Source organism: Thamnophis sirtalis, unplaced genomic scaffold (genome assembly GCF_051295495.1).
Source record: "Thamnophis sirtalis isolate CommonGarterSnake01/CBP01778 unplaced genomic scaffold, rThaSir2_p1.2 scaffold_2, whole genome shotgun sequence".
Taxonomy (NCBI): Eukaryota; Metazoa; Chordata; class Lepidosauria; order Squamata; family Natricidae; genus Thamnophis; species Thamnophis sirtalis.
Window position 1 is genome coordinate 60,458,673 of NW_028261382.1, and position 18,405 is coordinate 60,477,077.

Consider the following 18,405-nt stretch of genomic DNA (forward strand, 5'->3'; position numbering starts at 1 on the left):
AAAAAAGAAGGAAGGAGGGGAAGGGAGAGAGAAGAGAAGAGAGAGAGAATGGGAAAGGGAGGGAGAGAGGAGAGAGAGAGAGCAAAGAGAAGAGAGAGGGCGAGAGAGAGAAAGAGGAGAAGAAGGAAGGAAGGAGGGGAAGGGAGGGAGAAGGAGAGAGAGAGCAAAGAGAAGAGAGAGGACGAGAGAAAGAGAAGAAAGAAGGAAGAAGGGGAAGTGAGAGAGAAGAGAGAGAGAATGGGAAAGGGAGGGAGAGAGAAGGAGAAATTGAACCAAGAGAAGACAGGAGAAGAGGGAGGGGAAAGAGAGAGAAGAGAGAGTGGGAGAGAGAAGCAGAGAGAGAGAGCAGAAAAAAGAAGGAAGGAGGGGAAGGGAGAGAGAAGAGAAGAGAGAGAGAATGGGAAAGGGAGAGAGAAGAGAAGAGAGAGAGAGCAAAGAGAAGAGAGAGGGCGAGAGAGAGAAAGAGGAGAAGAAGGAAGGAAGGAGGGGAAGGGAGGGAGAAGGAGAGAGAGAGCAAAGAGAAGAGAGAGGACGAGAGAAAGAGAAAAAAGAAGGAAGGAGGGGAAGTGAGAGAGAAGAGAGAGAGAATGGGAAAGGGAGGGAGAGAGAAGGAGAAAGAGAACCAAGAGAAGACAGGAGAAGAGGGAGGGGAAAGAGAGAGAAGAGAAGAGAGAGTGGGAGACAGAAGCAGAGAGAGAGCAGAAAAAAGAAGGAAGGAGGGGAAGGGAGAGAGAAGAGAAGAGAGAGAGAGAGAATGAGAGGGAGAGAGAGACGAAATGGAAACTGAAGAAACTGGAAAGAGAATGCCAAGACCCAAACTCATCTTATCCTTTTTGAACCTTACCTGCAAGGTAATAATATCTGGCCTGGAAAACGGCTCATCGCTCAACAGATCTTTAAAGGTCTTGGTTTTTATATTCAGCTGCTCAACCGCCTTGCAAAAAGAACAAAAGAAGAATCAATCAACAGGGAATCAATGGAGGGTCAAGAACCACCATGTGTAGTTTTTCTCCAGTTATCAAACCCGAGATAAAACGTTAAGTGGGTGCGACTCATTTAGCAATTGCCTTGCTTAGCAATGGAAATGCTGGTCGTAAGGCGAGGACTACGTGTCTACATCGTCAACTGTGAAGCTGCTCACCTCAAAACCAAAGACGTTGCCAGTGGTCTTGATGGCCACGATGTGGGAGTTATTGGTGAAGACTGTGAAAAGCACCGGGCAGTGGTATTTCCCTAAATTGAAGAAGGAAAAAGAGAGAGAAATGAACCACAGACAGGACGAGAACTCACAGCTTCCCAGTGATTGGCCCAAGGCCACCCAGTTGGGTTTCATGCTTAAGGTGGGACTAGAACTCACAGCCTCCTAGTGATTGGCCCAAAGTCACCCAATCAACTTTCATGCCTAAGGCAGGATTAGAACTCACAGCCTCCTGGTGATTGGTTCTAGGTCATCCTGTCGGGTTTCATGCTTAAGGCGGGACTAGAACTCACAGCTTCCCAGTGATTGGCCCAAGGCCACCCAGTTGGGTTTCATGCTTAAGGTGGGACTAGAACTCAAAGCCTCCTGGTGATTGGCTCTAGGTCACTCAATCAGGTTTCATGCTTAAGGCAGGACTAGAACTCGCAGCCTCCTAGTGATTGGATCTAGGTCACCCAGTCGGCTTTCATGCCTAAGCGGGACTAGAACTCACAGCCTCCTAGTGATTGGCCCAAAATCACCCAGTCGGCTTTCATGCCTAAGGCGGGACTAGAACTCACAGCCTCCTAGTGATTGGCCCAAAATCACCCAGTCGGCTTTCATGCCTAAGGCGGGACTAGAACTCACAGCCTCCTAGTGATTGGCTCTAAGTCACTCACTAGGAGGCTGCGATTCGCTTAACAACAGCGATAGGAAAGCTTGTAAAATGGAGCAAAAAACCACTTCACAACTATCTCGCTGTGCAACAGCAATTTTTAGGTGGTCGTAAAAACAGGACGACTTGTATTTCCATGATTGGAACAGGGGGGGGATGGGCCTCTCCCGGTCCGGAGATCTGATTTGATGGGGACGAATGACTGATTGTGACAAAAAAGCAACGGAATCCTCTGTTCCCAGGGTCCTCAAGGCCTCCTGGTCGCCTGTCCCATCATCATATTCACTTTTTCATAAATTGTGCCGACTCACCGTCGTTGTTTTTGGCAAAGTTCAGCTTGATGAGGGATTTGGCTTCCAGCTTCTGCAGAGACGAAGAAACACCAAAGTTAATCATCCATTTGCACAGGAGCCTCATTTGGAAAATATTTGCATGGCAGTTTTCCAAGGTAGATAAGGTCTGTGGTCATAAATACTCCTTTGAAAGACTGTTTGCCAGGCCTTGGCTGAATGGGAATGAGGGGAATTCACATTCGTTTAATAAAAGGGGTTTTGTCGGGACCAGGACTCTGCTTCGTGCTTTTTGGGGAAGCCGAGATCAGAACACTACCAAACAAACTCTCCTTAACTAGGGCAAGAGACGTGTCATTAATGGACTAAAAGACAACCAGAGTTCAAAACTTCTCAGGGCATCGAACTGGATTCTGAAATAAGTTGTGCAAGCTTCGGGCAAACATTGGATCGCCAGCCCAGCTGATTAAAAGTGACAACTGCAAGAACACTGTCTGCAGGAAAGTCACAAAGCAATGAAGCTGATTAACTTGACGCCAAAAAGAATCATTAGTTATTCTCTCCCTTTTTTCACTTCGGGCTTATTTAACTGGGCTGCCAATCCAAATGTTATTTTATTTTTTTAATAAACATTCAAATCATTGTTGCAACATTTCTACATCTTTATTATTCTACTTTTATCCATACATATATACCTTTATATATCTATATCTATATATGTGTCCATTTTTACATATTTTTCATCTACTCCTATTAATTCCATACATCTTTCTTTCCCCAATTTTTTTTTATTTTTTATTCTCTTACAAATCATTTTAAGTATACATTCACCTAATTGTTCTTTACATTTGTCATTCTTATACATTTGTTATTCCATTTAATAGGTTATAATATACAGTTTGGGTTGTTTTATTTACCATCCCTTCCGCCTGTTGTAACACCACTTTATTTTCCCATTCTTTTCTCCCTCCCTCCCTTCTCTACTTCCTTTCTCCTCTCCTTTCCCTTCCTTCTCCCCTTACCTTTCTCGTACTCTTCCTCTTCCTACCCTTTCTTTCTCTTTCTCTCCCTTCCATCCTCCTCTCCTCACCTCTTTCTTCTTCCCTTCCTCTCTACTCTTCCTCTTCCCTTCCTACCATCTCTTCTTCTCTTTCTCCCCCTTCCACCCTCCTCTCCTTACCTCTTCCTTCCTTCCTTCCACTTCCTTTCATTCTTTCCTCCTCTCTCCCTTTCTGTCGTGATGGACTCTTGTAACGAGCCGATTGACAGATGATGGAAGCAGTTAGTTTCCTCCCATAATTGGAGCTTACCAGGGGTTGTAAAAATCTAATAGATACCCTTTCACCCTGGCTTCGCTGATAACGGATAAGAGCCTGTGGCCTAATGGCTAAGATGTCTGCCTAGTATGTAATATAGCCCAGGTTCAAATCCCAGTAAGGGTATGGCTAGCTGATGAGAGCTAAATAGCTTGAAATAGATCTATACTAGTCTCCCTTTATTTATTTATCAGCACAAATAAAAAAACACAAATATAACAAAGGCAACAGTAAAAATATTGGGTTTCTGTCATGATGGACTCTTGTGATGAGCCGATTGACAGATGATGGAAGCAGTTAGCTTCCTCCCCTAATTAGGGCTTACCAGGGGTTGTAAAAATCATATATATATATATATATATATATATATATATATATATATATATATATATATATATATATATATATATATATATACATACATATATACACACACACACACACACACACACACACACACACATTTATCATATCAATCTCTCTATCACACCTATCTCTATCTCATCTCTGTCTGTCTATCTATCTATCTATCTATCTATCTATCTATCTATCTATCTATCTATCTATCTATACATACATATATGTATCTCAGCTCTATCAATCATCTATATATACTGTATGTGTGTGTTTGTGTGTGTGTGTGTATATATATGCAATATATATACATACATATTTATCATAACTATCATATCTATCATCTATCTATCTATCTATCTATCTATCTATCTATCTATCTATCTATGTACTAAAAAACTAACTAAGTAACTAACTAACTATCTCCACCTATCTATTTCTATTTCTATCTTTCTATCTATCTTTAATTGGTCGCCATCTGGCTTAATAGATATTCCAGCTTTCCATCTCAAGCAGAGAAAGAAAACAACTGGGGGAACGCCAACCACAAGCAAAAGGACTCAACGGCAGGAAATCAACATATATATATATTTCCCCCCAAGCATGGAGAATTAACTCAAGATAGCAAAAGAAAAAAAGGAAAGAAAATTATCAACAGCAATGATTCAGCTCAGAGCTTGTTCACAACAGCAGTGTCCCATATGGGATTGCTGTTCCATGCGGTCCTGTCATTCGCAGCCATCTGTAATAAAAACAACAACAACACACACACACACATACACAAAACCTGCAGGGTAATTGTGGTGGCCAAACCATCTTGGGCCCCACAGCTGCTGGTAGGGTTCCAGGATGCTGCAGCTGAGAAATGGGCAATGGCACAGCGAGGCCTGGCTTGGAAGGAGGAATGTCGCTGATGGAAACCCCAAGATTTTCTAGCAGAAATTCGGCTGAAGAGGAAGGGAGGCTAGAGAATGGCTTCGGAGGGATAGATTGCCGGGAATGGTCTATGGAAGAGGTGGGTAGATCAAAGGCGGCATCATTCCCCCCATAACAACAATCCTGCTAAATGGGTTGGGCTGAGAGAGAGAAACTAGCCCCAAATCACCCAGCCAGCTTTCCTACCTAGGGTGGAACTAGAACTCAGAGCCTCCTGGTGACTGGGCCAAAATCACCCAGCTGGCTTTCATGGCCAAGTCAGGATTTGAATTCATGGCCTCCTACTTTCTGGACCAAACAAGTCCTGGAGCTACAACTGTAATAGAGCCTGCCCTGTTACTGTTATAGATGATGAAAATCATGAAGAGAGTTATCCAAGTGACGAAAGAAAGAAAGAAAGAGGAAGGAAGGAAGGAAGGAGAAAGAAAAAAATGAGAAAAGGAAGAAAAAGAAAGGTAAGAGAAGTATTAGAAAAGGAGGAATAAGAAAGAGGAGAAAGAAGAAAGGCAGATAGAAAGAGAAGGATGAGAAAAGGAAGAAAAAGAAAGGCAAGAGAAGAATTAGAAAAGAAAGAATTAGAAAGAGGAGAAAAAGACAGAAAGAGAAAGAAAGAAAGAAAGAAAGAAAGGAGACAGAAGGAAGGGAGAAGGAAGAGAAAGAAAGGAAGGAAGAGAAAGAAAAAGAAAGAGAAAGAAGGAAAAAGGAGAGTGGGAGAGAGAGAGAGAGAAAGGAAGGAAGAAACAGAAAGGAAGAGGAAAGGATGAGAAAAGGAAGAAAAAGAAAGGTAAGAGAAGAATGAGAAGAGGAGGAATAAGAAAGGAAAAAGACAGAAAAAGAAAGAAAGAAAGAAGAGACAGAAGAAAGAAAGGAAGAAGGATGGAAGAGAAAGAAAGGAAGAGAAAGAAAGAAGGGTGGGAGAGAGAGAGAGAAAGAAAGAAGAGGAAGGAAGAGAAAGAAAGAAACAAAGGAGGAGACAGAAGGAAGGATGGAAGATAAAGAAAGAAGAAAGAAAGAAGGAAGGAAAGAAGGAGAAAGGAGGGTGGGAGAGAGAGTGAAATAAAGAGAAAGAAGAAAGAAGAGAAAGGAAGGAAGGAAGAAACAGAAAGGAAGAGGAAAGGATGAGAAACGGAAGAAAAAGAAAGGTAAGAGAAGAATGAGAAGAGGAGGAATAAGAAAGAGGAGAAAGACAGAAAGACAAAGAAAAAAAGAAAGAAAGAAGAGACAGAAGGAAGAAAGGAAGGATGAAAGAGAAAGAAAAGGAGGAGACAGAAGGAAGGACAGAAGATAAAGAAGAAGGAAGGAAAGAAGGAGAAAGGAGGGTGGGAGAGAGAGAGGGAAATAAAGAGAAAGAAGAAAGAGAAAGAAAGAAAGAAAGAAAGACAGACAGACAGACACCCTCCCTCCCTTCTATTTTTGGCAGCTCTTTCTGCCTCTGTGCCAAGCTCAGGGTCCACCCTGCCAGCTGAGCTCCTTTTGGCAAAGTGACCTACTTTGCTGCAATCCCAAACAAGTCAGCCTTGCTGTGTTTTCTGCTTCCCGACTTGCCAGCTGACATCATCCTCTCTCTGCCAGGACCGAGGGGGGCTCCCTCCTTTCCCGCCACACATGAGCCGCCGCGGACTGTGTGGGTCACTGGGGCACTGGGGCAAACTCCAGATGAAAGGAAGCGGAAGGCGGAGTCGAATGGCCCTTCTGCTGCAGACAGGGAGCAGGACGGGGGGGGGGGGGGGGATATCGAAGGGCCACATTTTGCCGCCGCTTCTTTGCCACGCTGCCCGCTGTCTCTTTGATCCCGCAGCGGCTTCCACCACCAGAATTTGTTAAAGTATCTGTCAGGCTTTAAAGGACAGAGCAGCCGTCTTCCTTCATAGGACCCCCCAAGCAACGAAATGAAAAGTCTGCCATTGTTCTATATTAGCCAATGGAGAACTATCGTAGCAGTGGCAATTTTGGAAAGTCTAATATCTAGAAACGGGACGTGGTGGCTCGGTGGCTAAGACGCGGATCTTGTCGATCAGAAAGGTCGGCAGTTCGGCGGTTCGAATCCCTAGCGCCGCGTAACGGAGTGAGCTCCCGTGACTTGTCCCAGCTTCTGCCAACCTAGTCGTTCGAAAGCAGGTAAAAAATGCAATTTTCTTGATGCCGTATGCCAGTTATCAGCTGCCTTCAAAGTCAGACATCAGTGGGGCAGAAGAACAGCTGGAGCCTGTTCCCAGTGTGCGCGTGCGGAGAGTTGCCAGAGGACAGGAACAGCTAAGGAACGAGGGTCGACTTGGGAGTAAGGCCACAGGTGGACGAATGGCCCCTCCCCGAGGAAATAAAAGAGGAGCGAAGGGGGAGTGGAGTTTGCAGGAGACCATTAGTTCACTTCATTGGTTCGTGACTCTCTGAGACTCCTTGCCAAGTTCTGCAGATATCGGCCTGGCAGCTCTCCAAGCCAGATAAGGTCTGTGACTGCAAATCCTCCCTCGAAAGACTTTGCTGGAGGTGAATGAGCAGAATTCACAATCAATTAATAAAAGGGGTTTTTGTTGGGACCAGGCTCTTGGGAAGACTGGGTAAGAATATTGAGGGGCAAGGAGAAAGATACGAAGGTTGTTTTGAGGGGGGGAAACAGCCTTGGGGTTTTTTTTTCCCCTCAAAGTAGTTGCCAAAATGTTTTAGTTCTAGTTTATTTTTTATTTGGAAGTCCTTGGATATCTTTTGAGCTCACCCGAGGGAATTGTTCCTACCTACAGGGAAAAACCTGGAAATACGATACCGGTTGAATTTATATGCATCATGTCTTGATTTGAGGAAAAGTTGAAGCCATGGAGAATGTCTTTTTTAAAGATACACTTGAAAAGAAGCAAGTGAAAATATCTAGAAGCGTAAGACAATGAATGGCCCCTCCCGGAGGGAATAAAAGAGGAGCAAAAGGGGAGTGGAGTTTGCAGGAGACCATTAGTTCATTCCTGCATTCTTGCCAAGTATTGCGGCGTCTGAAAGATCTCAGCCTGGCCTGATGAAGGTCGATAACTGGGAACTTGAAAGACTTTGGGAGAGGAATTCACTGTCAATTAAATAAAAAGGGTTTATCGGGACGAGGACTCGGCTTCGTGCTGCTGGGGAAACCTAGCTCAGAACACGGACGAGAAGATACGGATGTGTGTCTGGAGTTTTTCCAAAATCTATTTTGGAGAAAAAGACCCCGTCAAAAGGTAGCTAAAAAATAAATAAAAATTTGCTGACAAAATTAGATTCGGGCAGTTCCTGCTGGTCAGCTTTGCAAGTTGCCATCTAGGTCGTGCGTTCTACACGAGGCCGATTGGGCTGGAGAGATTGGATTTGCACTAACAATCACACAGGTCCTTTAGAACTGCAAATCCCCACTCCCTCAAAACAGCTGACACACGCACAACTATTTCAGTAGGAAGAAGCGTCCAGAATAAATATTGTAGGCGTCTGAGGCTTTTAACTTTCCATTTGCTGAAAAGGCGACATCCAGCTGAAAGAAGGCTGAGGCCAGGTGGCCGAGTCCACACAGACAGTGCTAAGCCACGGTTAGGGTAGCCAGCTGGGAATTAGCATCCCTCGCTAATATCTAGGACAGTGCTCGGGTAGGCAAAACCTGGTTGGAAATCTCGAAATATTAAGACAACACCGGGGATGGTCAGATTTTAAAGTCCGTGAGGGTATGCAGAATGCTACTATTTCAACATGGAACAAGGAAAGGAGAGGAATAGCAATGACACTTAGACTTATATGCCGCTTCCCAGTGCTTTAGAGCCCCCTCTAAGCGGTTTACAGCCCCCAACAATCTGGGTCCTCGTTTCACTGATCTTGGAAGGGTGGAAGGCTGAGTCAAACTTCAAGCCGGTCAGGATCGAACTCTTGACAGTCGGCAGAATTAGCCTGCCATACTGCATTCTAAACCCTGTGCCACCATGGAAGGAAAGGAAAAGGAAAAGCACTACCAAAAGTAGCAATAGCAATAGCAATAGCAATAGCAGTAGACTTATATACCGCTTCATAGGCCTTTCAGGTCTCTCTAAGCGGTTTACAGAGAGTCAGCATATTGCCCCCAACAATCTAGGTCCTCATTTTACCCACCTCGGAAGGATGGAAGGCTGAGTCAACCCTGACTTATATACTGCTTCACGGTGCTTTTACAGCCCTCTCTAAGCGGTTTATAGAGTCAGCCTCTTGCCCCCAACAATCTGGGTCCTCATTTTACCAACTTCGGAAGGATGGAAGGCTGAGTCCACCTTGAGCCGGTCAGGATCGAACTCCTGACTGTGGGCAGAATCAGGCAGCAATGCTGCATTCTAATCCCTGTGCCACCACAGAAGGAAAGGAAAGGAAAAGGCACTAGCAATAACACTTAAGACTTATATACCACTTCACGTTGCTTTACAGCCCTCTCTAAGCGGTTTACAGAGCCAGCCTCTTGCCCCCAACAATCTGGGTCCTCATTTTACCCATCTCGGAAGGACGGAAGGCTGAACCAAGCTTGAACCTGGTGAGATTGGGACTGCCGAATTGCAAGCAGCTGGCAGTCAGCAAAAGTAGCCCGCGGTACTGCACTCTAACCACTGCGCCACCATGGAGAGAGGATGTTTAGCGCACTGTGAATTGGTGGAAGTGAGGGGTGCACACATATTCAGGGAAGCCTCGATTTAACAACCATTTGTTTAGTGACCAAAATTACCATAGCGGCACTGAAAAAGGTGACTTATGACCATTTGTCACATTTATAACTGTAGCAATAGCAGTAGCACTTAGACTTATATACCGCTTCACAGTGCTTTGCAGCCCTCTCTAAGCGGTTTACAGTGTCAGCCTCTTGCTCCCAACAATCAGAGTCCTCATTTTACCCACCTTGGAAGGACGGAAGGCTGAGTCAGCCTTGAGCTGGCAAGGATCGAACTGCTGGCAATTGGCAGAAATAGCCTGCAATACTGCATTCTAACAGGAAGGAAGGAAGGAAGGAAGGAAGGAAGGAAGGAAGGAAGGAAGGAAGGAAGGAGGGAGGGAAGAAAGGAAGGAAGGAGGGAAGGAAGGAAGGAGGGAAGGAAATGAAGGAAGGAAGGAAAGAAAAGGAAGGAAGGAAGGAAGGAAAGAAGGAAAGGAAGGAAGGAAGGAGAGAAGAAAGAATGGGAAGGAAGGAAAGAAAAGGAAAGAAGGAGGGAAGGAAGGAAGGAACGAATAAAAAGGAAGGAAGGAAGGAAAGGAAGGAAGGAAGGAAGGAAGGAAAGGAAGGAAGGAAAGGAAGGAAGGAAAGGAAGGAAGGAAAGGAAGGAAGAATGGGAAGGAAGAAAGGTGGGTGAAAAGGAAGAAGAATAGCAATAGCACCTCCCTATATACCGCTTCACCATGCTTTCTAGTCCTCTCTAAGCAGTTTATAGAGTCAGCCTCTTGTCCCCAACAATCAGGGCCTGCATTTTACCCACCTCGGAAAGATGGGTCAACCTTGAGCCTGGTAAGAATCAAACTGCTGGCACTGTGTAGAGTTAGCCTACAATACTGCATTCTGACCATTATGGGAAGGAAGGAAGGAAGGAAGGAAGGAAGGAAGGAAGGAAGGAAGGAAGGAGGGAGGGAGGGAGGGAGGGAGGGAGGGAGGGAGGGAGGGAGGGAGGGAAGGAAGGAAGGAAGGAAGGAAGGAAGGGTCAACCTTGAGCCTGGTGAGATTCAATCTGCTAAACTGCTGGCAGCTGGTGATCAGCAGAAGTAGCCTGCAGTACTGCACTCTCACCACTGCGCCAGCATCCCTGTAGTCACGCAATCAAAATTCAGCTTCTTGGCAACATATGAATGATGGTGACAATGTCTCAGGGTCACACTTTCGCGACCTTCTGAAAAGCCAAGTTCATGGGCAAACCGGATCTACTTAACAACTGTTACTAACTTAAAACACCTGGGGGTGATTCACTTAACAACTGTGGCAAGGAAGGTCATAATACGGGATAAAGCTCACTTTAACAACTGTCTTGCTTAGCAACACAAATTTGTGGTCAAAAGTTGAGGATTTTCTGTATACTCTTCTCAAGAATGGTAGACATTGACTAAATGTTGGAAGTGTAAGCAAGCATCTGGTTCATATTATCATATGTGGTGGACATGCCCCAAAGCAAGAAAATATTGGACGAAAATACATACATGGCTGGGAAAAATGACAAAGCAACAGATTTGAAGCCAGAGATATTTTTGTTGGACATTCTACCTGAAACATATGATAAAAGGACCAATTACTTGATCTTGTATATCTTAACTGCAACTAGAATTGTATTTGCGCAACAATGGATGATGAGATCCCGTCCGAGGGGAATGTGATTAAGAAAATACTAGGCTGCGCAGAAATGGATAGATTAACACTTGCTATTAAGGATAAAGAAGAAAATGAATATTTTTTGATATGGGGCATATTTTATCAATGGCTAAATAATAGAAGTTAGAAAGGAGGAGATACAATTGGAGGAAACGGCAAAGAGGAGAGTCGGTAAAGAAGATGATGCCAAATATGAATGTTCCTATATTATGTTATTATATTATTAATATGATGGCGAGGAATTATAACAACAAAAATGTATAATACAATTACTTCAGCACAATTGTACCCAGAACACACACTGCTCGATTAAAATTGGATGTTGCATAAATAAAACAAATAAAACTTGGGAGGGGGGGAAAGGAATGGTCTAGAGCTGTGATGGGGAACCTATGGCATGGGTGCCACAGGTGGCACGCCGAGCCCTCTCTGCGGGCACACGAACTGTGGCCCCAGCTCAGTTCCACCGCGCATGCAAGCGCGCCTCCTGTCGCCCAGCTGATTTTTGGCTGTCTGCCTCACACGGACGCGGAGCAGGGTGCATGTGGGATATGCACACGCATAAGTGGGGTTGGGTCCCCGTGCGCATGCGCAGAGGGGCAGGGGAAAGCACAGGGGCGTGTGGCGCGCCTCTCCTCCCCCATGTCCCATTTTTGGTCCCAGGAGCTTCAGGGAGCCCTGCTAGGCCCAAAAGGGGGCACAGGGGCAATGCACGCATGCGTGGGGGGAAGCGCAAAGGGTTGCGCACTCATGCTCGGGGATGCGTTTGTCATGCATGCATTGCATTATGGGTATAGCACGTGCGTGTGTGCTACTGGCACAGGACAACGGAAAGGTGAGCCATCCCTGGTCTAGAGCTAAAACCACAAAAAGGTTTTGGTTCCAGTGGTGCAGGTTAAGTTAGGGATACTTCTACCCCCTCCTCCCAGATCTTCCCGGAAAAATCTCCAGGAAATCAGCAGTCATGTACCTGACAATCTCCAAATACACAGCCATGAAGAACAGGGGAAGGAAAAAAAAAGCACAGAAGAGGTAAAGAGGTGATCTTCCCTGGAATGGATTTTCTGCAAATTTAGAGATCTGGACAAAGCTTTTCAGGCCAAACGATCTGACTGCCCCCTGGTGTTTAAAGCCAAAACAACAACCCCGTGTGTTTTACAATTGGCAGACCCAGGTTTTACACCTTTTTCGTGTGGCTAATGCTTGGCGCCTCGCAGGCACCCTGCCATCGAAGCCTAGGAGAGAGAGAGAGGGAGGGGCGGATATGAAAGAGGATTCCTGGAATGTGACTATTAATACCATCGGTACTGAATTGAGTCTGCCCAGATGCTGAAATACAACCATCTAAGCTAAGCGGAGAGTGTGGAAGGGAAGAAGGGAAGAGAATAAAATCTAATAAAATCTAATCTAACAAAATGAAATTCAATGGTGAAAAGAGTAAGGTTCTACATTTAGGCAAGAAAAACGAAATGCACAGGTACAGAATATAGGTGGTACCTTGCTCAATAGTAGTAACTGTGAGAGGGATCTTGGAGTCCTACTGGGACAACCATTTAAATAGGAGCCAGCCGTGTGCAGCAGCTGCCGAAAAAGCCAACACAGTTCTAGGCTGCATCAACAGAGGGAGAGAATCGAGATCACGTCAAGTAATACCACTTTATAAGGCCTTGGTAAGGCCACACTTGGAATACGGCGTCCAGTTTTGGTCACCACAATGTAGAAAAGATGTGGAGACTTAGAAAGAGTGCAGAGAAGAGCAACCAAGATGATGAGGGGACTGGAGGCTGAAACATATGAAGAACGGTTGCAGGAACTGAGTATGTCTATTTTAATGAAAAGAAGGACTAGGGGAGACATGATAGCAGTGTTCCAATATCTCAGGGGTTGCCACAAAGAAGAGGGAGTCAATCTATTCTCCAAAGAACCTGAGGGTAGAACAAGAAGCAATGGGGGGAAACTAATCACGGAGAGAAGCAACTTAGAACTGAGGAGAAATTTCCTGGCAGTGAGAACAATTAATCAGTGGAACAACTTGCCTCCAGAAGTTGTGAATGCCCCAACACTGGAAGTCTTTAAGAAGATGTTGGATAGCCATTTGTCTGAAACAGTATAGGGTTTCCTGCCTAGGCAGGGGGTTGGACTAGAAGACCTCCAAGGTCCCTTCCAACTCTGCTATTATATTGTATTGTAAAGTAAGTACGGTAATGATTAGGATCTACAGAATGGAAAATTAGAATTATGTATGTAATTATAAGAGTGAAAATGTATACGACAAGACCAAAGTAACATGGATGGAAGTAAGATGTCTTTCTATTTGTAAATACCGAACAGACCAAATAAGCAGGGTGGTTATGATATTTAACTTTCTATTTTAGTATGTATGGCAGAGATATTGCCAGAGCGGTTACACTGTGTCCAATGTTTTATTGTGGGTTTAATAAAATAACTTACAACCCCCCCCCCTCCAGTGATTCACTTAACTGTAGCAAGAGAGGTAATAAAATGGGACAAAACTCACTTCACAGATGCCTCAATAACCAGAAATGTTGGGCTCAATCTTGGTCGTAAGTCGAGGACTACCGGTACATATGCCAAATTGAGTTTCGCACCTGCTTTTTTTCAAGCTCTCATATTTTCAGATTGTAATATCTGTGGTGGGGGGACTAGCATGGAACTTGCGTTTTAAAATCCAGCAATACTTACTTCCCCTGTGATTGGATTGGTTCCATACTTCTTTATCCACGGAACAATATTCCTAAAGCAAGACAAGATGCAGATTCAGAACGGCTTGGATATTGGTTTCTACATTTAAGTAAGTACATTTTGGGTAAAATAAAACAACCTGTTCTGAGGTTATGGATTGTGCTGAAATGGACAAACTAACTAAAGAAATCCAGGGAAAAGAAGAATCAGAATTCTACCAGATATGGGATAAATGGTATAGGTGGATGGAGGAAGGAAACAGGAATCAATGAAGGAATATAACAAAACTCAAAAAATAATAGTTATGAGTCAAATAAGAGGGTTAAGAATGGTGAAACCCAAATGAAATACAATAGAAGGGGAAATAATATAAGATGAGCGGTATCGATTGATAATTGCTATTAGAAAGAACAGGAAACCCCTATTCGTATTGTATTGTGTAAATGTGGTGTACGTCTAAGTTTTGTGTGTGTGTATTTTACATGTTTGTTAATATATATATATATATATATATATATATATATATATATATATATATATATATATATATATATATATATATATATATATATATATATATATATATATATATATATATATATATGTGTTTTTTATTTGTGCTGATAAATAAATAAAGGAAGACTAGTATAGATCTATTTCAAGCTATTTAGCTCTCATCAGCTAGCCATATCCTTACTGGGATTCGAACCTGTGCTCTATTGCCTCCAAGGCAGGGAGTTAACCATTTGAGCTACAGAGAACGACTCCTTTTATCTATATATATATGATTTCTTTTACAACCCCCAGTATGCCCAAATATGGGAGGAAGATCACTACTTCCATTCTCTGTCCTTCGGCTCGTCACAAGAGACCATCCAGGCAGAAACCCAATATTTTTACTGTTGCCTTTTTGTTAAATTTTGTTGTATTTGTGCTGATAAATAAATAAAGGGAGACTAGTATAGATCTATTTCAAGCTATTTAGCTCTCATCAGCTAGCCATACCCTTACTGGGATTTGAACCTGGGCTATATTACATACTAGGCAGACTTCTTAGCCATTAGGCCACAGGCTCTTATCCGTTATCAGCGAAGCCAGGGTGAAAGGTATCTATTAGATTTCTTTTACAAGCCCCGGTATGCCCAAATATGGGAGGAAGATACACACACACACACACACACACACACACACACACACACAGACACATACATAGACATAGATACATACATACATACATACACACACACATACAAACAACCTGTTCTGACCTAGGCTTCACCAAATCACGAAGCAGACTCCTTGTCCCAACAAAACCCCTTTTAATGAAGCTAATGTGAATTCCTCTCATTCATTCACATCCAGCAAAGTTCCGGGAAACAGTCTTTCAAGGGTGAACTTTACAGCCACAGACCTTATCAGGTCTGGAGAGCTGCCAGGCTGATATCTTCCAAATGCAACAGATGTACAAGAAAATATTTGGCAAAGGAGTCTCTGAGAATCATGAACAAATCTTCACAATGATTAAGTGAACTAATGGTCTCCTGCAAACTCCATTCCTCTTTCACTCCTCTTTATTCCCCATGGGAGGGACCATTCACCGTCCACCTGTGGCCTTATTCCTGAGTCAGCCCTTGTTTCTTAACTGTTCCCTTTGTCTGGCAGCTCTACGCAGGCGCACATCAGGAATGAGCTCCAGCTGTTCTTCTGCCCTACTGATCTCCGACTCTGAAGGCAGCTGATAACTGTCAGACGGCCCTGTCCCCCTTTCTGCCTCCGACACAGAGCCCTCATCCGAGCCTTCCCCAGACTCCAGGACTGCCCCAGGTTCCTCCCCAACCTCCTCACTGTCTGAGTCTGCTGCCAGCTCTTCTGGCTGCTGGCAGGCCACAACAACAACAACAACAACAACAACAACAACAACAAATAAACTTAAAGGGGAGACTTGAGGGACCACTAGGTAACATAATCAGTGTTAATAAGGAGTGAGGCTTGCTGTCAGTTTACATTTACAAATTCCTTGTGTTCCTAATAGAATAGAATAGAATTCTTTATTGGCTAAATGTGATTGGACACACAAGGAATTTGTCTTTGGTGCAGATGCTCTCAGTGTACATAAGGAGAATAAAATACATTCATCAAGAATCAAAAGATACAACACTTAGTGATAGTCAAGCTAATAAGCTATCAATGCTGGATAATGAAACATCTGCAAGAAATTAGGAAGCTCAGAGAGCACAAAGGGATGAATGGATAGATAAACTGGAATGAAAACTTACAGCAAGTCAAAAATGATCCCATCTGGAGTGCAAACTGGATATTCGAATGGTTGCAAGGACAAGCTAGGATTGAGAAGAAAAGAATTTTATTTTAGTATTTTTAAAAAAGCACAATGAAGATATTTGGCATAACATTAAGCCAACAGACAAAGGTGAATGACCAAACACACCCATATAAACTGATTCCAACTAAAAAAACCAACAATTTTCAAGATTCCCATTAAAAGTATGAAGGAAGATTTATGATTTTTATGACTATGATTTCTTTCAAACTTACCTACAATGATCAAAAGGCAGGCGCCGAAAGTTGGATTGTGGAATTTCTATTCAAAGGGAAAAAAAATATGTCTCACACATTCAGCATATTCATCTTTGCATGAATACCCTATGAATATGTTGTAATTTAGTGACTTTGGCCAATCTCTCTTTTAGTGCAGCCTATCTTACAACATTTTCCCAGTTGCAATGGATGGCTGTGAAAGTTGGACCATAAGGAAGGCTGAGTGCCAAAGAATGGAGGCCTTTGACCTCTGGTGCTGGAGAAGACTCCTGAGAGTCCCTTGGACTGCAAGGCGATCCAACCGGTCAGTCCTAGAGGAGATCAACCCTGACTACTCTTTAGCAGGCCAGATCCTGAAGAGGAAAGTCAAAGACTTTGGCCACCTAATGAGAAGGAAGGACTCCCTGGAGAAGAGCCTCATGCTGGGAACGATGGAGGGCAAAAGAAGATGAGGACAACAGAGAATGAGGTGGCAGGATGGAGTCAACGAAGCAGTCAGTGTGAGCTTAAATGGACTCCACAGGATGGTAGAGGACAGGAAGGCCTGGAGGAACGTTGAATGTTGTCCATGGGGTCGGACATGACTTCACAACTAAAAACAACAATCTTACAACTGGGATAACATGAGACATATCTTGCTCTGAACATCCCCCCCCAATATAAATTAGACATGCAAATGAGACAAACATTCAATTCAATTCTAGTCACATACCAACTTTCTTCCCTCCATAAAAATGGGTATATTCTGTACATGTTATGTACCTAAAAGAGAAAGAGACAATTAGAGGAATATGTACCTTGACTTATGTACCTGGAAGGAAGGCAGATAAGCTAATTGAAGCATTGGATCCTAATTAAGGTAAAGGTTCCCCTCGCACATACGTATGTTCCCGGCTCTAGGTGGCGGTGCTCATCTCTGTTTCAAAGCCGAAGAGCCAGCGCCGTCCGAAGATGTCTCCGTGGTCATGTGGCCGGCATGACTCAACGCCAAAGATGCAGGGAACACTATTCCCTTCCCACCAAAGGTGGTTCCTATTTTTCTACTTGCATTTTTTGCATGCTTTTGAACTGCTAGGTTGGCTGAAGCTGGGACAAGTAATGGGAGCTCCCTCCATTACGCGGCACTAGGGATTCGAACCGCTGAACTGCCGACATTCTGATGGACAAGCTCAGCGTCTTAGCCACTGAGCCACGGTGTCTCTTTGGCTCCTAATTACAGAGTCTTTATATGTGTCCTTCCTGACATGCTGGGCCAGTGTTTCTCAAACTTGGCTACTAGGATGTGCACACTTCAACTCCAGTTGAAAGTAGCAATAGCAATAGCAGTTAGACTTATATATCGCTTCATAGGGCTTTCAGCCCTCTCTAAGCGGTTTACAGAGTCAGTATATCGCCCCCACAGTCTGGGTCCTCATTTCACCCACCTCGGAAGGATGGAAGGCTGAGTCAACCTTGAGCCGGTGAGATTTGAACCGCTGAACTGCAGATAACAGTCAGCTGAAGTGGCCTGCAGTACTGCACCCTAACCACTGCGCCACCTCGGCTCTCTGAACTGTTAAGTTGAACTTCAGATTTCTTAAAATTTCCAAAGCTGAGAAATTCTGCTAGAGGGAAGCACATTCCTGACAGTTGTTCCTTCTGCATCCAATGGCTGGAGTTAAATTAGAATACACCCTATCTGGGCTGTAAAGCAACAGGAGGCAACGGTTAAAAGATTTATGTTTTTCCTCACTGCCAATATAGTGGTCCTCTCTAATATTGGAGCCCAGATGTGATGGGTGTGGGAGCAGAATCATTGTCCTCAACAGGATGCTCCACACCTCTTGCACTACGCTGTTTATACCATGCTAAGTTAAACCGCCATAATTAGTGGGGTAATGCAGACTAATCACTATCATGTCTGTGGTCTGTGCATGCATGCACATAAAGGAAGGGTGGAAAACTGGAGTCAAATCATTATGCGACACAGGGGAGTGATGGGAAATATGCAATAACCGTCATGCTTTTAAGGAGAATCCATCCCTCCATCCCTCCACCCACCCACCCATCTTCCTACCCATTCTATCAGAATTATCTCTCATATCTAC

General features: G+C 43.9%; 1 protein-coding gene across 4 annotated transcripts in view; it reads right to left on the reverse strand.

Moving 5' to 3' along the window:
* PPIL2 (peptidylprolyl isomerase like 2) overlaps positions 1–18,405 on the reverse strand; it is a 56,899-nt gene that overhangs the window by 36,519 nt on the left and 1,975 nt on the right. For all 4 annotated transcript variants that reach the window (XM_087705726.1, XM_087705727.1, XM_087705724.1 and 1 more), the window contains exons 2-8: positions 17,031–17,080; positions 16,316–16,361; positions 16,039–16,101; positions 13,763–13,814; positions 2,165–2,216; positions 1,142–1,233; positions 845–934 (exon numbers count right to left, since the gene is read on the reverse strand). In XM_087705726.1, the coding sequence (XP_087561852.1) occupies positions 845–934; positions 1,142–1,233; positions 2,165–2,216; positions 13,763–13,814; positions 16,039–16,101; positions 16,316–16,361; positions 17,031–17,080 (445 nt within the window). The remainder of the gene's footprint in view (positions 1–844; positions 935–1,141; positions 1,234–2,164; positions 2,217–13,762; positions 13,815–16,038; positions 16,102–16,315; positions 16,362–17,030; positions 17,081–18,405) is intronic.